The sequence below is a fragment of the Nyctibius grandis genome, chromosome 8, assembly GCF_013368605.1.
Source record: "Nyctibius grandis isolate bNycGra1 chromosome 8, bNycGra1.pri, whole genome shotgun sequence".
In the NCBI taxonomy this organism is placed as follows: Eukaryota; Metazoa; Chordata; class Aves; order Nyctibiiformes; family Nyctibiidae; genus Nyctibius; species Nyctibius grandis.
In genome coordinates, this window is record NC_090665.1 from 30,990,142 (window position 1) to 31,013,309 (window position 23,168).

General features: G+C 38.9%; 1 protein-coding gene across 7 annotated transcripts in view; it reads left to right on the forward strand.

Annotated features, from left to right (window-relative positions):
• BCAR3 (BCAR3 adaptor protein, NSP family member) overlaps positions 1–21,392 on the forward strand; it is a 114,205-nt gene extending 92,813 nt beyond the window's left edge. For 4 of the 7 annotated variants that reach the window (XM_068406070.1, XM_068406075.1, XM_068406069.1 and 1 more), the window contains 10 exons: positions 8,915–9,043; positions 10,192–10,634; positions 11,692–11,792; positions 13,585–14,225; positions 17,004–17,119; positions 17,959–18,130; positions 18,316–18,439; positions 19,303–19,515; positions 20,348–20,514; positions 21,126–21,366. In XM_068406070.1, coding sequence (XP_068262171.1) covers positions 8,915–9,043; positions 10,192–10,634; positions 11,692–11,792; positions 13,585–14,225; positions 17,004–17,119; positions 17,959–18,130; positions 18,316–18,439; positions 19,303–19,515; positions 20,348–20,514; positions 21,126–21,188 — 2,169 coding nt within the window. In that variant the 3' untranslated portion in view covers positions 21,189–21,366. Of the gene's footprint in view, positions 1–8,914; positions 9,044–10,191; positions 10,635–11,691; positions 11,793–13,584; positions 14,226–17,003; positions 17,120–17,958; positions 18,131–18,315; positions 18,440–19,302; positions 19,516–20,347 lie in introns of all 7 variants that reach the window. The other 3 variants (XM_068406073.1, XM_068406076.1, XM_068406072.1) reach the window with 3 other exon arrangements.
• Positions 21,393–23,168: the final 1,776 nt, after the last annotated feature.

Consider the following 23,168-nt stretch of genomic DNA (forward strand, 5'->3'; position numbering starts at 1 on the left):
GTTACTGCAATTAATTTTCATTTTCAATCCGATTTTAAGCATAAGGCTTAATTAACTCTTCTGTTCTAAAACTTTAAAAATTACATTGGATTTTATTGTTGGCTGTCAGAATAGTTATAAAACCGTTGTTCTTGACCATGCATGCCCTTTGTTTAACTTGGCATGAATTTCTAATACCTAAAATAACAGTGGTGTTGTCATGACAACTTTCCATTTGGTCTAATCCATATAGTCTCTAGAGAAACTGAAACATTAATAGTGTTTGCTGTATGGAGGGTAGAAAATAAAACCTTTTATGTAGAAACTAATTACAGCTGGGCTGTTTTCAAAAATAAGGTTCTATTTAAAGAGATTTGCAGCATTTAAAATAGATTTGAATGCATGTGTTCCAGCATGCAGATTTAGCATTAGTTGAATCTGATGAACAGCTATTTTAAGGAGTTCTGATGATAGGAAACTGGGGTGTGTTTGCTGAAGAGCCAGTGGCTGTAGGTAGTGGTCAAATCAAGTCAGGTCTGCACCTTGGGGCCAAATGATGTACATTCTGTGAAATGCCAGAGTGCTTCGGATGGTATGAACAACAGAACCTAAGTTTTCTTACTTAATTTGTGAAAGCGTGCCACTTCAGGCAAAATCAGTTTGTGTGATTAGATGATATTCTTAGTTTGAACAGTAATTACAATTGTAATGAAATACCAAATTGATCCATAAATAAGCACGCTGAAGTCCGCAGCTGCCTCTGAGAGATTCAGATTTTTTGCTGCACCCAGATAAATTCATTGAAATTATATTGTCTGATTTAATTGAAACCAGTTTGTGTCCAAGCTCGGAGATGCCTCGTTGTGTCCCATCAAAGCACAGGAAACAGTACAGCACTTGAGCACTCATGTTTTGCTGTACTTAATTTTAGCGTGTGAAATTAGGATCTCAATAGCAGATGTTTGGTTTGTTTTCCCAGACATTAATAGAAAATATAATGATCAGTGCAGAAGATCTGAACTTGTATCAACTCATTCTTCAGTCGTGATGTGTCAATACCTTTTACAATCCCATTTGGTTTTAATAGCTTTTTACTAAGCTATTTAAGGTCGGCTTCTACATTTGAGGAAGATAAAGGGAAACTTCAAGGCAAGGGATTCCTGTTTATGGTTAAAAAGAAGGTGAAGAGAGAATTCTAAATTGTGACCTATGCCACTTCCAAGCCAAAATAACTGTTCTTTAATTTTTGCATTTTTTGGAAGTTAAGAATTAAGTTAAGACTAAATCAGCGATAAGTGGTGACTTAACTTTATTAATTTAGACCTCTTCATTTTTTTATCTTTGCCACAAGACAGTTTTTTTAGTTCTAGCTAGTATTGTTGTCATGATTGGAGAGACAGACCTTGAAGTTCAAGTATTTTCATTCTTAATTCTCTGCTATGATTCACCCTCAGCTGAAGCTGTGCAAAAGGGGAAAGCCATTCAAATTAGTTTTAGTTTTAAAACTTATAGCACGTTGATCTAGCTCATTACTGGGTCATGTACTAATGCTGTGAATGTAGCATGCGTAAGAAGCCTTTTATAAGCAGCTTCTTATTGCAAGTGCCATCTCTTATCTTGGATGAATTGCAAACACTTTTTATAGATAGTAGATCTTAATTAATATTTCTTCAGTATGTGGTGATCTAAATCTGTTTCACTGGCATCCTCGGGCTTCATGTATCCAGTTTCAGCATGTATGTGGAGGCAGTTGGATTTGATAACGTGAGTTTAGAAGTCATTACCACCCGGCATTATGGGTCTTCCTTTTTGATGTTAGATATGTTGTTGTTGGAGGGAGCCAGATGGGAAAAGACTGACTTATCAAAATAACGTGAAATTTTGTATATCTCCCTGAACTTTGATTCCCCATTGTCTGGCTGCTGAGTTTGAGTTTTGATGAGTCTTACACTATATAACTTTTTTCAATTTCCCATGGTAATTTTATACAGTTTATCAAACTTTCACTGCAGTATACCCTCTATCGTAAATATATAGATAGCACAGGGACCACTGGTGCTCTGTAAGTGATTCTTGTTCAATGGGAATGGGAACATTCTCCAGCAGATATTTATGCATTTAACTTCTTGGTAATACTTTTCATTTAGGTATTTCTTGGATTAAAGCAAAAAATTACTCAACTTCTAAAATACTTTAGATTTGTAGTCAAAATCCCCAGGGTAACTGAGTGAGGAGATTAGGATTTGACTAACTCTAAACTCAGGATTTCTCAGGATCCATATTCCAGAAATGAGGCTGTCCTCCTAGCTCTTGAATGTGGTCACCTAGAAAATTAAGGAATTGTTATCAGTGTAGTGTTGTAGTGGAAGGTGGATGCAGAGTCCACTAGAATTAAGTCTTTCTAACCTTGAGTTAACTTTAGACTGAACTTGGTACTAAAAACTTTTTTTATTTTCCTCCTGCCAAACAAATATCTCACTAGTTAATAAAAAATGGCCACTTTTCTGTGAGTGTCCTGCAGGTTATGTTGTTCATAGTGACAGACTGAGAACATCCACATGATGCAGTTTATTTGATTTTAAAGGACTGTCACAGTCACGATGGTCTTCATGGTGATTTGTTATCTTTTCATCAGTATCCTCAAAAGTTGTTACCTGTTACCTAAGCAAACACACAGAAATCTTGTGGCTTCAAAATTGCCATTCTCCTGTATTAATTAAGCTCTCTGAATAGTTCCAAGATTTCTCTCCTGTATCTTGGGCATGGCGAAAGTTTATATATTATTTGTCCTATGTCTCAACCAACCAATTAAGCCACTAGAAAATAAAACTAAAATTCTGCAGAAGTTGGCAGTCATCTGTGTGAAGAGACTTTTGTCACCCATTTTGTACCTCCCATTACTTAACATACCACTTGTTATAGTCCTGCGTGAACTTTGTGCACTCTGGAAGATTAGAGAAAATCGGCCCTGTGAAGAACATTGCAGCAGTTGTAGATCAAATCAGAAAATGGTTTCCTGAATTTAGAAACTCCCCTTTTCCCATCAGTTCTTTCTCAAAAAAACTATTTCAGAAATAACTCTATGTGTTCTTGTCACTTTGTAAGTTCTTGGCCAATGATACTTTTTTATACAGGAGAACTTATTATAAATAAAATTAAAACATATTACAAATTGATGTAGATGTATATTTTGAAATGCTTGTACTCATAGTGCCAGACAGGCAGTCTGATCAGGATCACAAGACCACAGGGTTAGAGACTTAAGGGATCTCTGCAGCCAGTGAAGTATATCTTGATTCAGAATTGGAACTTTGACAATAAAATGTTCATTTTCTCTATGAACAAGTTGATTGCTCTCTAGTGGTTTGGAAATAGAAGAATTTCATTAATTTTTCACTTTTCCAGATGTTTTTAGTGTCCTGTGTCTGTGTGTCCCCTCCCTTCTTCGTCTTCCCTTTCACATCTTTGTCTTCCCTCTTGGTATTTCCTGTCCCTGCCCCAGCATCCCCTTCACATTTTCTGTTGATTGATCTTTCTGTTAATTATCCACTTGGCTAAAAGCTATGTAAATCTCACAAAATTTAAGTTTTTGCTGAATCACAAAGTGTCTCTCATCTCTCCTCATTTATTTGGAGATTCTGTGGGACCTAGAGATTTTACAAGGCGAATGTAGCAGGACTTTAGTGTTGGAGAAAAGATGGATTTGGAAGAAAGCTATATTAGATTTGGTTTAGGTAGGTACAGTACATTTATTGAAAGTTTAGGAAAGGTGCTGGCTTGACTTATTTCCTCTGTCGGGTCACACTTCAATTTTCACAGAGCTGCTCTCATTTATCCCTAATAATTTACCTATTTTTATTTTTATTTTTTTCTTGAAACCTTCAAGACAACAGGAAATCAGGTGTTTCCAAGGCTGCCTGTTGGGCTAATTTAAATATCAGCTGGCAGAGCTGTGCAAAGCACCAGGAAATAATTGAGATTGAATGGAAATGTGGCCACGTTTAGTCATGTACCTGTAACAGCCCTTGGCTGTGCTTTAAGTAAATAATACTTTGCCAGCACGATACAAAGAGAGGTGATATGAAATTCCACATTATCAGAACTGAAGGAGAGATGATCTAGCATGACAGATTTTGGACCACTTCCAAACTGTGTCTAAAAATTAAAAAAAAAAAAAACAAAAACAAAAACCCAACCAAACAACAAAACCCCACTTGATCACCTTAGAGGTGACTTAATTAAGAACAATTGAGGTAAGCCATGAAAACTAGAACACATAAGATGCAACTTCGGGTATATACGTAGAAACATGTGTGATTCTCCTCTCAGCTACTTTGATATTCCATTGGTACATACATGTACTTTGCTGGAGTTGTTGCAGATACGAACTGGTGAAAGAATCCACTGCCAGTAGGCAACAGAAATAACTGTGGGACTTCTATTTTGTTTACCATCAAACTCATACAGTAGATTAGAATAATTTTTAATTGTGCTGAATAATCTAATGTGATAAATTCAGCTAGGATGGTTGACACAAGAGCTTGATATAGTCAGTTTCCTTTGGAGATTGCCAAACACTCAAATGAAAGTAACCGCTTGGATGCACAAACAACAGATTATTGTGAGAAATTCCCATTAAAATGTGTTCACAGGTTCCATAGGTACAGCATATTGTGGTAGGTTAAGTCCTCTTTAAATTTACCCTGAATAAGATCATATTTTCATGTTTTACTTCCTTGAACTTTGATATTTTCCAGTTTTTGGTATGCTAGATTAATATTTGCCTGAAAAAAATGTAAAACAATGTGTAGTATCAAGGGTAGCTTGTTACATCTGTAAGCAGAGTCTGCTTTTAGTTTAATTGCCCTGAAGTAGAAATCTTTTGTGAAATATAATAAACTTGCATGGCATTTATTGAAAACACTAAAATAACTGTATTGACTGGAAATTTTTTCCCCCCTTCTAAACTCCTGGCTCTCTGGGTTTTCCTTTGGGTATGTAAGTACCATTGGGGGCTTTTGCTGGATGTTGGTAATATTGTATTGCTAAATAGTTCTGTATTTTTCTTTTTTAAGACCTGTTCACAAAAACTCAGCATGGCAGGAATATCTTAAAATAGCACCAGGACTTGAAACAGTGTGACTAAGATGTGAACAAACAGTTCTGGAAAGCACATACTTAGGGTGAGTTTCTTGTAGGTCAGGAAAAGCATCTATTTGAAAAGAGTTCTGCTGACTTGATTTGGTTTTATGTTCCAGGGATCTCTGACAGGGTTGTTACTATTTGGAAATCTTAAAGAATTTAAACTGGAAGCTTCCTTGTGTCGCTTCAGCCGTGTTTTGTTGCAGAATGTACTGAAGTCTTTAATTTTTGCCTTCTATTTTTTTTTTTTTAAATTTCTTTTTACCGTCCACTTCACTATCTAACTGTAGATGTAAATTCAGGTTTCTTTCTATCATTGGGTAGGAGCCAACGCAGTGTCTTAAACAAAGGCATAAACTGAGGACATACTAGTAATGAAGGTTTGTCACTATGCAGTTAGTGCAAATTTACAGCATACCATTACTGTCCATTAAGTTTTGGGTGCTATTGGGAAATGAGGCTGAAGTATCTGCATCACGTTCTGTGGAATAGGTCACCTTTTCTTTTAAAACAAAGTCCATTGACATAGCTAATTATGCAGTTCTAAGCTTACACTCTTCCTTATTTACAGCCTAACATGCTTGTGTAGGCTGTGCATGGAGTGATTTTTGAGCCCTTACATGCCTGGTGGGAAGTTCAGTGTGCAGAGATTCTTGCAGGGCCAGAGGCCTTGAGTATTGCGTTGAGAGTAGAAGGACATAGGCTGGTATGATTACAGACAGTTCATTGGTCACACTTCTCCTTTAATGGATGTAGGTTGTATAAGAAATAACAAAAAACTATCCAGGAAGACATGCTATTATGAACCTTGCTTACCTAGGCAGTTTCTCCCCTGTGTAGTCTGAGATTTGTGCTAGCCACAGGAGTTCTTCCACTAACTTCAGAGTTGCATAAGGATTATTTAAGCATGTTTGCTTCATCTCAGGAGATGTCTGACCTCTGGCAATCAGAGCATGCTCAGTGTGGTAGACCATGGTGGAGAGGAATTTTAACAAACCAATAATCATGAATGGTAACAATTTAGTTGGTTTGGATTCCTTAAATATTTTTCTTGTTGTGTTGCTAGATGTAATTCAAGTGCAATATGTGTCTCATGACATTTATTAGAGTAGTGAAAAAATCCCTTTAACCACCAGAGAAATTCTACATTTCTCTGCTGTATTTGTAATTCATGTGTATCTGTGACTTGGTCAGCCTGGCTTTTTAAGGTAATTTGTGTCAGTACAATGGATGAAATTAGTCCATGCACAAAGACCTATAGCTCTTTTTGTTGGCTAAGAATCTAGCTCTCCTAAGCAAATTCAGTTATTCCATTTCTCTGCTATAGTCTGTTCCATTTACAGTAGCTTTGCCTACCACTGAGATACAGTGAGATGCTTTTGGAATTATAGTAACAATTTGTACAGTAGTTTGGGGTTTTTAAAGATCTCTATTCAGTCAAAAGCATCCTTCAAAAACTTAAATACAGTTCACATAAAAGTAGTAGTTCCTTTCAGAAGGTCAGCAAAATACACAGCTATGAACATAAAAGCTTTGTATACCATCACAACTGAACACTGTTGTTTAGACTGGAGGGGATACTTTGAAAGTTCTCCAGCCACTTCCTTGTGCGGTCAGGGGAAAGGTGCTCTTGAAAAGTCTACTTTCAGTTTGTGTGCTCTTCACTCTACCTTCAGCTTATGTAAACGCTATAATACTTGCTCTCTTCTGTATGATGTAGCAGTGAAATGGTTAACTCTTAATTCTGTAATCAGTGCCAGTCAGCTTCAAATGAGTACCCAGCCATTTGAGTTGGGACATAAAGGTGGCAGGCATGTGCCACTAGTCCTTTAGGTATGTTAGTCTGGTAGGTCACAGAGGTTTGGAGTGGAGGGGGGATTTTTGGCCTTACTTGACTATGTTTTGATACTTTGATATGCTTTTGGACTCGAGTCCTCACCAGGCCTCTTCTATGACTCTTTCTACACCCAGCAACTTAACCTCTTCACGTTGTACATGGCTTTATGAAAGAGCCCTCGTAATGAAGGTCTTTTTTTGTGATGTGGTTTGTTCCTGCACAGACTTTTCTTCTTGTAAAGCTTTGGAGGAGTTGATGAAAGACCTTGACTGTACAAAAGCCCAAAGGATTTACTCCTTGTTGAAAATGATTGTCCATTTTGAACCACATTTGTATGGATAAATACCACTCTGTTATGGTTCACAGAAGCAAAACTGAGGTGAAAAGTGATTCTTTACCAGGTTGTTTTTATCTGTTGCCTTCCTGTGTAAGCTACTACACTTAATTTGAGTTTGTCTAAGAGAAGCCTTAGTTTTCTCTGAGAAAAGCAGAGAGGAGAATTTATCTCAGGATTTCTCTGGGCTTCCAGCATGTTTAAATAGTCTTGGCAGCAGGATGCCTCTTCTGGCATTATTCCACCAAAAATCTGCTGTCTAGTAATCTGTTGTAATTCAGTCTGCTTGAAATTGCAGGGAGGATTCTTGCAAGAAGTGCTAAATGTATGCCACCTGCTCCCACTGTTAGGTGCTGTGCGTATTCAGTATGAAGAAGAAAAGGCTAGAGAGAGCAGTGTTCTCAGAAAGGACTGATGGGCAAGCATTCCCAGTTCTTTTTTAAATAATGCATGTGTTGCATATTTACATCAGTGTGTCAGTGAAGGGAACCTGTGAGATTTGGCACATATCCAGAGCTAAGAAAAATTCCATAATGCACTGGGGAAAAATGTTGCATTTTAGTCTGCTCTCCAGCTGGAGGCCTCTTTCTCTCTCCCTCTCCCTCTGTCTTTTTTAAAAATGTACTTTTATTATAAGAGGGAATATACTTTGATTCTTTGATCAATGTAGAACGTGTTCCCTGCAATGAACCTGTTTCTCTTGGGTATCTTAGGCTTTTGAAACTCTTCAGCAACAGTAAAGGTGGGCTGGAGTCCCCAGCCCTTGGGAGAATGTAAGGAAGTCCAAAGAACTTTCCTCCACTGAGTGCTTGTGAAAGAGTACATGACAACTCCCTAGAGAAGATACTGCACGTTACTTTGTTAGCAACACTGCATCCACAAGAAGGACTAATGAGCTAGAGTAGTCTGGCGTGGAAGCTGTACTCCAAGAAGAGATGAAGATTAAAATTTTCCAGAAAATCTTATAGTAGTTATATAGTGATGATGGACATATCTCTAAGCAGATCTCATGCTTTTTGTGCTAAAGGGCAACAAGAGCCCCTTAAGAAGGGAACATCTTGGACATGCAGATTAAATGACCATTAGAAGTAAGCCCTTTAGGGTTGAAAATGAACTTTGGCAAACTTTTTTTTAGTGCAACAGAATTATTGAACAACTAGGTATGTCCAGGTTAGCCTGTCTTGATGCATTTGGAATGTTCTTCTTAATTGGATGGGTTCAAAGTAAGGGTAGAGGGAAAAGTATCTGAATTTAAAATGAAAGTTTAAACAGGAGGAAGAATATTGGAGCACGGCATTTGGGTCTAGGTCCATTTTTTTGGGTATAGTTAGAATTCTTATCGGGAAGAGGAAGTAAGAGAAGTGACTTTGTAGGTGTGTCGTTATTAGCTTGGTGTACAGACAGAACACTTTGCTCCATTCTGTGCAGTGTATAACAATCACGTTATCTCACTGAATGCTGGATTTTGCAAATGCGATCTAGAAAGTGAAGCCAAGCCAACCTGCTAAAAGCAGCACCTGCATTCCAGTGGCTAGTGCAGATCATGTGATGGAAGTTATAACCCAGGTAAAATGTTAATCACTAAACTTGGCACAGCTGAAGCTTTTAATCTTTTATTGCAGTTTTCTAGGGAGAGGCAAGTTATGGACAACAGCCCAGAAAAACTGAAGAAGGAGTTAGAGGAAGAACTGCAGCTAAGTAGTGAAGACTTGCGTAGCCATGCCTGGTACCATGGACGTATTCCTCGGCAGGTACGTGGTCTCTGCATTGCCAAATGTGCTTTGAGCTTTCATAGACAAGCAGAATTGCACTATACACATCTCTGATACTTGCATTAATTTTAATGCTTATTCGTGTGAAAGCTGTGGTATTTATTACAGCTTGGCATAAAATGAGGCTGAGGAAGGATTCAGGGCAGACGCTGGTGGAAAATATAGATATTTCAGGATTTATGTGCACTGAATAAGGGTGGAAATGGAGTTTAAGCTTTAGATGAGAATACTATCCACATATTGTTCAGACACACTGACATTAATTTGGTTAAGTATTCTTAACCCAAGTTAAAATGTTCTTGTTTATTTTCTTTCATGTACTTGGAGTTTGGGGGAGGGAAAAAAAACCCCAGCAAAATCTATGCAATAACTTAATTTTGATCCTTACAATCGCAGTTAAAAATACGCTAAAGCTGTCGTTGGGCTGGAGCTGAGGTTCCCCGATCCCCTGGAGCTCCCCCTGCGGGCCGTCCTCCTGGGCGCACCCGGCCCTCGCCGGAGCTGCGAGCTGCCTCCTGCCTTGCACCTAAACAGGGAGCGCAGGCACAGCAGCCACGTACACTGCACTTAAGATTAACTGTTAGATGCATAGTTTACGACATGAAAGGACTAACTCAAAACAGAAAAACAGGATTTTTCTGGCTCTTCCTAGTACTATGCAGTATTCACAATGAATAAAAAATGAAAGCTTCTGTCACTCAAGGTAATAATGAAAGGACAATCTCTGGGGTCCTGTAGTAATGGCTTCTAAACTTCAGTGTGACTGTCTATTCAGATACTTTAAACTCTAAAATCCTGAGTCATTGCTTTCCCTTCATGCCTTGTTTTCTGTTAGCAAACTAGAAGAAATATATATGCAAAAGTGGGTCATGCTTCTGGCAGCTGAGCGTTTTCCAAGCAGCCCCTCCAGATCTCTGCTGTGGGATGTGCTCTTAATTTTAGAATTGGAGACATCATTCTTCTACCACACTTCATGCTTTGCTTTGTATTTCTGGCTTTGTCTGTCCTCCCAGAGCAGCCAAATTAAGTCCTATGTTTAAGAATGTTTTGTTGCGATGTGTGTTGTTTGAACTACTTGTTTTCTGATTCTGAAAGTATTTTTTTTATATTATTCTTTTTCCTCAAAGGTGGCAGAAAGCCTAGTTCAGAGAGATGGAGATTTTCTGATTAGAGATTCTCTCTCCAGTCCTGGGAACTTTGTTCTTACCTGTCAGTGGAAAAATACCTCTCAGCATTTTAAAATCAACAGAAGAGTTCTAAGACTCAATGAAGCCTACTGCCGTGTTCAGTATCAGTTTGAACTGGAAAGTTTCGACAGTATCCCCGGCTTAGTTAGATACTATGTTGGGAATCGCACACCAATATCAAAGCAGAGCGGAGCAATTATTTTTCAACCTATCAACAGGACTGTGCCTCTCAGGTGTCTAGAAGAAAAGTACGGTGTAACTCCAGTCCAACGAAAAGAGCCAAGTATCCCTGAAGGAAAACCAGAAACTGCAAAAAGGCTGAGTCTTGGTGTATCCAGCATGCAGTCCCCAGAGCAGAGCATACCCAGAGGAAATCTTTTGAGGTACTTCAGTTTTGCTGTCCTTATGGAGGGAAATGGAGTAATGCTATCAGCTCCCACTGTAGGTGATGTGAATTTTCACTCTGATTTTAGATGGAAGACTAGGTGTGAGGGTTTGTTGATTTTTAGCAAAGGATTTTTTAGGGCCTCATTTTTGAAACTTCTTGACATTGTTAAGAAGATGCTAACTACTTTGTGGTTATAGGGCTTAATCTTTAGAAAATTTAAGCTACATTAAGGACATAAAATAAGTGGGGATGGATGAAGCCATGATGTATGTGGCAAGGCTGCACACAGTCTTCACTCATGATGGGACCCAGAGCATGCCCCAGGTTTATGGGGAGGCTCTTACCCCTGATATTTGCATTACAGTAGTGACAAAATAGTGCTTCTTGAATGCCATTTGATTAGCCTAGCAAAAGAAAATAATTCTAGCAGACTGGTAAATGAGTGCAATAATCAGATTCTGAAAATATCTTTGGAAAAACAAGATGCACGACTGCAGTTCCAAAGGGACTAGTTACTTAAAGATGGTGATGTCTTTGGCTCTGGTTCTCCATTTGCAAGTTGATGCATATTGGGAAGAGGGAAGAGATAATTCATTTGAAATCCACAAAGTGAGAGCAAATGTAGACTCTGGAAGCACAACAGCAGTGCAACTTGTTCTTCAGTGACTTAGCAAATCTTGACTAGTGAAAGACAAAGGATTAAAATAAAATCTTGCTTCTGCTCCAGAGAAGTCTTTCTTTCCATATTTGACTTCTGCAATAAAAATACCAAACGTGGGATATGGATGCTAATTTTAGTGTCCAAATCAAGTGTTCCATTAAAAAGTCTCAACATTCAAAGAAACATCCTCACGAATGCTGCAAGGTCACACATATTATAGCCCATTTCATTGCTACCACAACAGCATGAAGTACCTTTTATTCTTATAAGCTGCCCAAGTGGAAAGCTAATGATCCTTGCTCTGGTTATGATATATTCTGGCAATTATTTATGTATGTTAAGAGTGTTGGATATATTGATATGTTTTTGTTTGCATTTTTGTTTACCCTAGAAACAAAGAAAAAAGCGGTAGCCAGCCAGCTAGTTTGGATCATGTTCTGGAGAAAAGATTCCCTCTAAAGGCTCACCAGTCAGAGAGCTACCTGCTAATAGGTATGTTTTGTAATTAAATGTTCCACACCTAAGAGTCTGTGCGTGCCCAGGTGGTCTGTTACACTGCAGACCAGAGTGAGACTGTTGAGTGTTCTGAGTACTGTATATACAGTTATATTTAATGGCTAGTGTAAGCTGGGTTAGCATGCTGCTTGCTCTTTAAGTCATTGGAACAGATTTTTTATTTACAATGCACCGGCTAGTTGAGTACCTCAGCACACAACTCAGCAGGCTTCCACACCAGATAAATGACATCCACAGTTGGCATTAATATCCTTTTTTGACAGTATTACGTTTTCGTGCTTTACAAGAACTGACTTGTTTCACTCATGTCATTCTGGCAGAAGTCTATTAAGTAGAAGTGGTGTTTCATGGAAATCCTGGTAACTGCTTTTTCTCAGTGTAAAGTATACAGATGTGGTAGTGTTCCTTACCAGGAGAAAAGCACTCCTATGGCTTTTGTACTCAGGTCTGTCCTTCTGTCTCCCTCAATCTCACTCCCCGCCCCGCCCCCCCCCCCCCCTTTTTGCTTTTCCACAGCCACTGTCATTGCCTTCATCCGGTGATACAAGGTGTACCAACACTTCATCAGTTGTTGATCGTGGCTTTTTGTTTCTCAGACAGGTTTAAGCAATTCTTTACAAACTGACATACTGTGTAAGGAAGCTTGCAATGATGCATCTATTCCCATGTGGACAGATTCTAGCGTTTGACTTCCAAGGCTGCTAGTCATTTTGAATACGGTAGCTGTTAAAATTTATGGTGCCTATTGTGGAAGGACTTCTCAAGACAAAGATAATATTAAGTATTTGTACAGTGAGGCTGTATTTTGATAGAAAGGGTGTGCTCCTGTGTTTAACAGTGGGATGGACAGACATTTATAAAACAAGTTTCTGTCCATCTGTAATTGAATTGATTATCTTATTCCAGTCCAAGGCAACAAAAACTTTTCTTTTGGTACTGTAACAGTTAACCTGAAGAGTACTGCTGTGCATTTTGTCATGGGGTGCTCTGAGCCAGTTCTGGTGTCATACTCCTTATGAGAGGCTGTGATTTGCAGGTTTTGTTGTCTGTATAAATTGAGAGCCAGCTGGAAACAAGCAGTAAAGCCCACATGATGCAACTGGCCACTTTGCTGTAGGTACCAGCAAATGCACTGAGAGCTGCGGACTGGGAATGACTGATACAGGGTTCAGTCCTATATTGAGGTTTGCATATGCAATGAGTACAGGATGAGGCATAAATAGTATGGATATGTTTCTCTAACTCTTGAAATCAGCTACTGTTTAGCAAAAAGATTAGCATCCTGAAATTCATTCCTTCCATACCTTATTGCAGGTTCAGGCTTGACTTTGGAAAGCTTTTCTTTCATCTCAAACTTGTCATTCTCAGAAATGACTCATCTTTATGTGGTGTGGCTGGAAGTTTCTGTTTTTATAGCCTAGATCGGGTTGCAATGAAACCTCCTATTCCAAGCCATGGAGATGACCCAGCTCTGACAGTATAGCCTATGTATGAAGCAGGGACTGGAATTATTGTCAGCATTACCACAGAATAATATCATGGCGCAGCTGTTCTGTGTATTTGGGATTTTGGGGGGCTTAGCAAGTGAATGGAATTTGCTGGCTAGCTCATTCTTCAAAATATAATTTCGTATACATTTTTGTCAGCAAATAATTGACATTATCTGACAATATTTTCCTTGGGAAATAGCATTAAGAGATGAACCCTGGGATAGGCATCAGGAATTACATATGTTTTGGTCTTCTGAATTACTGTTTTTGCCCTGCAGGTTCAAGACGTCCATCTCGATTACCTGAAGCAGATGCAGACTCCTGTCCAGGCTCTCCTGCATTTAGAACAGGCAGTGAACCTTCTCTAAGCCCCACAGTTGTTCAGAAAGTCACCTCTGAGTCACAAGTGGGGGAAGCACTTAGAGGATCAGACAGTCAGCTCTGTCCGAAGCCTCCACCTAAACCCAGCAAAGCACCCCTTATGAAGCCCCCAGATTCTCCTTTGGCTTCCCGCAGTTCAGAAGGACACTATTGTGAACTAAGCCCTGCCAGAGATCCTGCAGCAACAAAACAACATTTATGTAAGAAAACCAGCTATGTGGAACACCTGACACGAAAGGAGAGGGGAACACACTCATTCAGGAACTCTGAAACAAACTATTTGATCCTGGAAGATGACTCTACAATGAACTTTGCAGATCCTTTAGAAGCTTCAACTGAGATGGCTGAAGACGACAGCATCTTTTCTGCACCTGTTTTTGAGATGGTGTCTAGTTTTAAACCAAATGATTTTGAATCCAAACTACTTCCTCCTGAAAACAAGCCATTGGAAACATCAATGTTAAGAAGAGTTAAGGAGCTTTTCACTAACAACAATCCAAAGATTATTGCACAGCATATTCTTAGAATGGACTGCAAGGTAAAAAAACAACCCACCCAAAACGTTAATTTTCTTGCATTTTATTTTATATTGTGCAAGTTTAGACTTTTTAAAGAAGTGATTTGAAAAGATTAATGGGTAGATTTGCAGCTAATGTAATAAATGTAGTGACTTGCTTGCAGGAATTTTTAGGGTGGGTTTTTTCTTTTTTTCCATTTGGGGAACAAGAATGTTAACAAACCCTTTGGACTAAAGATCTCCCACCATCCTTGACTTTAGACTCGAGTTCTCAATGTGCCATACATCTTTTTAATCTCCTATTGATTGTTGTATATCTGTGATTCATCCTTTCTTCTATACTAGAGGAAGAGCTATCTATGCTATAAACCCTTGTGGAAAGAACTACTTGTGACAGGAAATAGCTCGTTAGCTTGGAAGGGCAAATGGTAGACAGACATTACCTGGTTGCTGTACTGCTGGCCGTAATATAAGGCATTCAGTGGAACTTCTAAAACTAGCTGCTGTTCTAATCCTTGAGTCTCTGTCTTGCAGCTGGATACATGGTGTGGGAAAATATCTATCGGGACTTCTGCATTTCTCTCCTGTGAGAGAACTGTATTGCTAGGGGAATTGTTTAGAAAGATGTAAAAAACAAAGAACTATTTTTCACAATGTAGACTTTGTTCAGCTGACAGGGCTTGGAGATCAGCTATTGGATCAGAAATACGGAAAGACAGGAGAAGTCGTCTGCTTACAAGATGATGTCTGTGTAATAAAATAAATGCAGCTGCAGTTGAATCTGCACCACTTTGCTGGGATGTCTGAGTGCTGTACCTGCCACAGAGCAGCTACAGGAACCGTGTCGTGGGCTTTGTTGGGTTTTGGTAGGTTATTTTTTTAAGAGCAACTTGGGAAGCAACACACATGGCTACTTACTGGGCAATTCCACTGCAGACAAGAAAGGAAGTGGGAATGGTGGTGCTCCAGAAGAAACGTGTGTGTAGCACTCTGCTAGTGCTGCTGCACTGATTCACACCATAGGTCTGGGAAGGGGGCAGTTCACTGTAGCTGCAGTGGGATGAGTGTGTGAGGGCCTGCCAGCTGCTGGGTTCCTGCCAACAGCAAACACAGCTTCTCTCCTCAGTACCAGCACTGGCTGCTGCTAAGTGAGGCTTCATGCAGACATGGTGACTCAGAAAAACTCGGCTCACAACTGCTTGGTCTTTTCAGAAATAGTAGATTGTGGCTTCTTTACTATGGTTCCATGAGTAGTAACAGCATTCTCTAACATGTTAGTTCCAAAATTCACCTTTTCTGCCTTCAACCAGAAGGTTGTTATTGTCATAACAATAACCAGAATGTCTTTTAATATATTGAAGAGTATATTGCTTGAAGGCATAGGATATGCATGCCTTACAGAAGTAGTAAGGGGTTTTATATATATATATGTATTATATTCAATTAGCTCATTATTAGTCTCCTTATTTTAAACCTTATGAACTTTGGAATGGGGCCAAGGAAGCTGGCCTGCTGGAAGTGCGGGAGCCTGTAAAAGTAATTAAGAGTCACTGGAGTGTTTTACAGAAACAGATTTTTGGATTTTGGAGCAGGAACAGTAGCTAGCTGGGACACGTAAAGTCTATTTTATCTTCATCTTGCAGTGCTGAGAGCCAGTGACTGTCATTTGTTGGTAACTTGTTGCATACTACTGCACTGATAAGAACTGCATGATACAATGAGATTGGCACGTGAACTGGCCCAGATAAATGCTTTGTACTGAGATCTGTGATAAGGCTGCAGTTCGTAGGTAGGTCTTCTCATGGCATCAGTAGCTCAGTTTGCCTTTTAAATAATGACATTTCTAGTAATGAAAGAAGCACCCATATGGTAAGTGATGGAGTATCTGCCACTTGTATGCCTGAGGGATTTTTGTAACGAAGGAGTAGCAATCAGTGTGTCTTCAGGCGCTTTGTATCACTCCTGCGTCTCTAGAAGTGAAACAGATTTCTCTAGTGCTAGATTTTGTACCAGTGAGGCTTGTTGTGTGGCCCATATTGCTTTCATCTTTTCATAACCAAGAAAGCCTGCTGATGGGTGTATCAGAAAATAGCAGGCAGATTGGTTTGTAAATGTGTCAACATACAGGCCTTAAACCAGCAGATAATCTCTCTTTATCATATTAATGTGGTTTTGCTTGTAATTAGCATATATAGAATTGTTATTGATATAACCAGTACTTAATACTGTATGTTTAAAAAGCAAAGACAAATTGGTGAGGGTGTCAGCTTTCACATACTGACTTCATTAGGCACTCAACATTCAGTGTCCTCCCTAAAGTCCTTTTACTGATTAATCCTTATGAGAAGCCTGTGGTGTAATCCAAAAACATTCTGAGCCGTCGCCTTTTTAGCAATAAAGGCAAAGCAAATGTGTATGGGTTTAAGGCCAAAGAGCAGTGCCACTCTGACAAGGAAGGATCAGGCTAAGAGAGCACCACGTTTCCTGGAGCTTGCATATGAATCTCCTTCTGGAAGTGGGAGGACAGAAGTTTGGTAACGCATTTTGGTCACACCTTTTAATGTTTTCTGATGGCTGAATCATGAAAAAAAAATATTTTATTGGTCTTTTTTTTGTGTTAAGGCACTGAATATGCATAAGTTATTAAGTTTTTTTTTTTTAGATGACTGTATTCTAACGTTGCACACTGTGCACTTAGTTCTCTATGCACTGCACTAATCTGGAGGACTTCTATGTGGCTAGGGATTTTTTTTTTGAAGTAAGTTTCAAAACTCATGCACAAGTTTTTGCACTTGACAGGTGGCGAGGATACTAGAAGTTTCTGAAGAGATGAAGAGGATTATGGGAGTGAACTCTGGTCTTGAACTGATTACCTTGCCTTACGGACATCAGCTGCGCCTTGACCTAATTGAAAGGTAAATGTTCCTGTTACTCATTTCCAGGGCAGATGGCCAGAAGATCAGCTCCTTGCTGCATTGTACTCTACGTTTCCTCAAAGAATGCTCTCCTGCACGTTTTCTGAATTCATGTGAATAATTTAGTGAGATGGCATGTAACTTCTTTTTGCATAGGAAAAATTCCTTAAGGTCGTGGGGCAACTCCATACATGTAATACAGGGAAAGGGGAATTGTGTTGAAAGCAGGGTCCTTAGAGCTGCTGAACATCCTCAGCTCTCTTTTAAGAGCTCAGCTAAACTAAAGTTCAGGGGACGTATAATCCAGCTGAGCACGTGTTTGTGGAAGAGATTGAAGGTAGTAGCCTTCTGCAACTGGGGAAGAGGCTAGAGGATCTAGTAAAGTAAAAAAAAAGGTCAACAAAGCTTTGTGTAAAACCTCTGCACATAAGGGGCAACAATTAGGGCCTTCTATCCCTGAGCTTTTCCACATCTCTGATTCAGATTTCAGTAGTTTGGTTGTTGAAATTTAGGGGGAAGGTCCCAGGATTTCAGTGTAGAGGACAAAGGGAATTGGGGCAATTTTCCAGTAAGTGTTCATTTATTCATTGCTTGAGCAGAATTTTGTATAGTAGTAATTATCTTAGGAAAATTTATCAAATTTATTAAAACACAAATGCAAAGCCAATGTGTATATATATTCCATATTAATGGCATTACTGCTTTTGATACAAAGATGCTGATAAGTTTGCTGGGCACACCGAAATACACCTTTGAATTGATCTTCTCTGAACACATGTACAGCATAAAGTATTATTAATTTAATAATTTATACCCACTATAAATTGTTTCACTTACAGGCACAATACCATGGCAATAGGAATAGCTGTGGATATCTTGGGTTGCACAGGAAATGTAGAAGATAGAGCGGCAACATTGAACAGGATCATCCAAGTTGCAGTGGAGCTGAAGGACTCGCTGGGGGATTTGTATGCATTTTCTGCCATTATGAAAGCACTAGAAATGCCACAGGTAAAAATCTGTTGCTCTTGATGTTCCAAAACATGGAGTTGTTTCATGGTTTATTTAATTTAATTTATGCAATTTCCTTAAGGCTAGAGAGCTCATCAGAACAGAAACTTTGTCACTAACAGTGTACATCTCCTGTGAATTGTTGTGGAGTCAATAATGGGTAATCTCTATTTTTGTATGAACAGGTTGCGAGGTTGGAACAAACCTGGACCTCTCTAAGACATCGTTATACCCAAACTGCCATTATGTATGAAAAACAGCTGAAGCCGTTCAGCAAAGCTTTGCACGAAGGACAAGATGAGTGGAAGAGTGAGTATGAGTGACACTGGTTTCTATTTAGCCTTTTAACTCTCCCACTACTGACTTCCTGTGTAGGGAGATGAGGCCGCTGCTGTTTCGATAGCTGTGCATCATACGTTAAAATGACAACACGAACTGGTATAATGCAGTATAAGACAATGAACGAGAAGGAAACAGTCTGCCAGCCAAACATCAGTATGTTCTTTCATGCATGTACCCATGCAGAATATAACATTCTGCCCAAACCCACACTCCCTCTTTGTGGAGCAGAAACTGAAACACTCTGCATCATCTTGCCACAAAGACAGGACAAAATCTCCTTCTTCCCCAGAGGAGAGTTATTTCTGGCAGATTTTGCTTTTTATTTGCTTTGCCTATTGAATTAGAGGCTAGATCCTCAAATACAAAGAATGGGTTAGTTAGATTATTCCTCTGACCACATCAGGTGCTCCTGCATCAGATTCTTTGCAGCTCTGGTCTCCAAAGAGGTGCACAGGCAAGACAACATTTCTCTGAACAACATTTCCCTAAGAGAGTGGGTGGAGAAGGAAAACTTTTTAGCCTCAATTTAATGGAATGACCTAGATTTGAAATGTGTTTAAAAAATCTCTGGCCACTGGCTAGTAATTCAGCAGAGCCTTCTGCTGTAGCAAATAGAGTTTTCCAACACTAATTTGTCTTGGCCTTCTCCCCAAACCAGTTCACTGGAAACTGGTAGGACAGGTATATCTGAGGTAAGGTGTTAATTTGAACAATGGAAGACAAGTAGTAGTTTCCAACTTTGCAAAGACTACTGCAGTTACAATACCTTCTTCAATTAGCAGGTTTTATAATGTCTGGTGATACAATTTGTTTGTTCCTCTCCATCCCAGAGACTGTCAGCGCTCCACAGAACAATGTAACAGTGCCACTGCTGATGCCTCTCGTTACCTTGATGGAGCGACAAGCTGTCGTTTTTGAAGGCACGGACCTGTGGGAAAGTAGTGACCAAAGCTGCGAAATAATGCTCAAGCACTTGGCCACAGCTCGTCAGATAGCACAGGACGCAGCGATGTACAGCTTGACGGCAGAACGGATGCTGGAAGGTAGGGAGCACTAGTAGGAGAAACTGCTGCACATTAACAGAATGTGTGGGTTATGTCTGAAGAACAAGGTCTCTGCCGAAGTGCCACTAAAAGTCAGTGCCAGAAATTCTTCTCCTCTTTCATGGGAGCTGAGATAGTAGCAAATGTCCTGCAGGAAACTCAGTCTGAGGACAGCATCAGTATTGTTTAAAAGCGGACAGTAAATTATTCATCACTATAGTTCTCCACTAAGCAACACAGCATACATTTTTGCTAAACGTACTCAAAGTTCTCATGATTTAATATGCTGACCCTTCTAGCAACTGAATAGGAGTACGGTAAGGACCGAGGATAACTTCCTGTCTTCTGTACAATTTAAAAATCCTACTCTGATTTTTGTGAATAAAACACCACCCATCATAATAAGATTCTTTACAGCAGTGCAAGATCTTGACCACTTGCAGCCAGAAAGCAACAACATGTTAGTAATGTGACTTTATATTTTAAACTTGCAGTGAAAAAGGGAGGGGAGAGAAATGTAAGTATTTCTGCAGGCAGCATTTATACATCAGTAATTATATTTAAGGTGGGGCTATAATGACAATTCTAGACCATTAGAATTGAGCAAAGGATAGCCTGTCCTAGTGTCCCTAGAGCCATCTGTGTGCTACTTGAATGTCACAGATGGAAAGGATTTTCACTGTCTTACTAGCTTGTTAAAATCATTGTGCAAAAGGAACCCAGCACACTAAAGCTTATCTTATTTGGAGGGAATACAGTTTAAAAAGCCAGTTCTTCTGAATAAAAAAAACTTGCCTGATGGTGATATTGTGGAATTCTTTTTACTTACTAGGTTTCCAGCCAGATGAAGAGATGAGTGAAATCTTCAAGACAGAATTTCAAATGAGATTGCTCTGGGGCAGCAAAGGAGCACAAGTTAATCAAAATGAAAGATACGAGAAATTCGGCCAGATTTTAACTGCACTTTCCCGAAAACTGGAACCTCCTCCAGTGAAGCAGGTGGAACAATTAAGTATATAAGACTCTGTAAACACTATATTTAAATTATATACTTGAAATAACCTTAGCTTTCTTTTGGCAATTTGATACTGCACAAACTTCTTGCATTTCACAAGATGTTTAGAACTTTTAACTGCACAATGCACACTTGTTTTAAAACTACTGATTTCTAAACAAATTATTTATTTACTCTGTCACCAAGTCATGTAATGATCCCTTTAAACAGTTAGGTTATTCCTGTAAGACAGTCTTACAGCTTTCTGTATTTCCCCAGAGTTGCAATGTTTTGATAATGCCTAGGAGTAAGGGCACTGGTATCTTAATATTAAAATGAAGCAAATAGTGTAAATAAAATGATACATTAAGTATGTGACATTGCAGAAATTTGTTGTATAATATTCCTTTAATGAATATAAAACACTGTACATAGAATTGTGAATTAACGTGTATCTTTATGCAAAATAATCTGCAGATCACAGAAATACTGCAGGTTACAGAAATGACCCTGTATCTGTGACCACAACAGAAGGCTCAAATATCACCGCACCTATGAAAGTAGGAAATTAGTTGTGTATGTGTTGGGACAACTTATGTGTTTTCTCTTTTTTAAGACAGCATCTGTAGTACTTCGGCTTTTGCTGGAGCCTGCACAACAGCTACGCTGCCAGGAATGAATGATGAAATGGCAAGAACAAACAATCCAGATAATCAAAATGCTTTCAGATATGAGTAAATGTGGGGGTGTGTGTGTATGTATTAAACTTGCTTCATTTACTGAGGTGAATCACTTTGGTAAGTAGTATTTTTTTTTCCTTTGGATGAAGGCAAAGCAGACGCTTTAGCACTTTTCATAGGATATCAGGCGTGCGTGGTGTTATATTAAGAGTATTTTAGCACCAAATTCCACTTTTGTCACATACAGAATTGGTGGATAAGCATTATCCTCAGAAGTTGTATAAATATTTAAGCAAGAACTATGGTTAGAGCTGCATGTGCTCGTTGTCAGTAAGCCTGTTTCTGGAGTGAGATGTTACTTAGAGCATTTGAAAGTATTTGAGTAGGCTAACAACAAAACCAGCACCAAAATGGTATTATCTGTTCCCCCATCTACAATCAAAGCAGAGGTTCTGCCACCACAACAAGAAGTTGCAGACCTCATGCTGAAAGTCTCCCTGTCAATCTTAACAGAAGACAAATGGGGAAGCTAATTACTTAGACCATTAAAAGATTTTTATTCCATGAAAATATTCTCAACAGAGAACACTATTTTTCAACAAAGCATTTAACATTTGGGAAATCAACATGTGCACAAAAAAGGATTAAAAATTACTGGAAAATGTAAGATTCTTTAAGACAATTCACGTTCATATGAATTTTAGAGTAAGTGATTTATAACTAGCTGTGCAAGTACAAATGTGTTTTTCCTATGTTTAATAACCCTCATACAAGTTGCACTATCCCTCATGAAAGCAACCTGCCTCTAAAGGAAGCAAATCCTGGTTTTAGAAAAACAAACAGTAGCCTGAAAAGAACGTTTAGTCCTTTACCAGGAAGTGTTATTACTGACCTGCAAGGCTGTTAGCCAGGCAAACCACAGGCCCTTTACAGAAAATACACAGATCACATTTCCTTCTTTTCTCTAACTAACTTTAAAATAAAAAAGCACTAGATTTAAAAAAAAAACAAACAAAAAAAAACAAACAACAAAAACCACCCAACAAACCCCAAACCCAAAAAACTACCTAGGTAGTTTTGTCAGTATTGAGTAATGTCACATTATTATATAAATAACCCTGTATACAAGCTCCAAAAATCTAAACTTTAGAGTTTAATAGCCCCCATACTACACTAGGTCAAGCTGTGTAATAGTGGTATACATAACAAAAGGAATAAACCTCTACACAAGTCACTCAAATTCAGTTTTACTGGTAGTACAGTTCCTAGTAACACTGAAATTAAAAAGAATCCAGCACTGCTGCATCCAAATATTGCTTCAGACCCCAGAAAAACAGGATGTTTTGATTATTATTTCATTTCCCCAAACAGCAGGTGGCTGGGTTCACAAGCTTTCTTTGCTACAAGTATCCCTTCCCCCAACAAGCTCTAGTCTAGTTCTTATCACCCTAATAAATCAGATATGATGTATTAATAGAACCACAAATGGGAGGCAAGACAACATAAGCAATAGGGGCACTGCAGACAACTATATTTACATGTATAAACATATCCAAATTTCCATTGTTTACAAGTAAAAGTGCACATAGATCATTACGAAATATCACTCAAATTTCAACTGGTCCATACAATGAAGCATCACCTGGAAATGGACTAGCACTGCAGTAATTAAAATTGGAACTTCATAGTGAAAAACTAAAAGACGGTTTCCATAAAAATATTTTTAAAAATATCAAAGTCAAATGAAGCGATACACGTTTCAATGTATAAAATTCATGACGCACCATGTATCCAGTAAAGTAGAGCTCTAGAAAACACCTACCGTGGCTACCTCAGCAGCTGCAGCACTGTGGAAAGAGCTGAGACACAAAGCCCTTTGTGGGATACTGCAAGTGGTAGTGTTGGCAAACAACAGGTTTAGGCACTCTAGTTTAAGGCAGCATTTGAATGGCAAGTGGTTGACTTCTGAAAACAGTCGT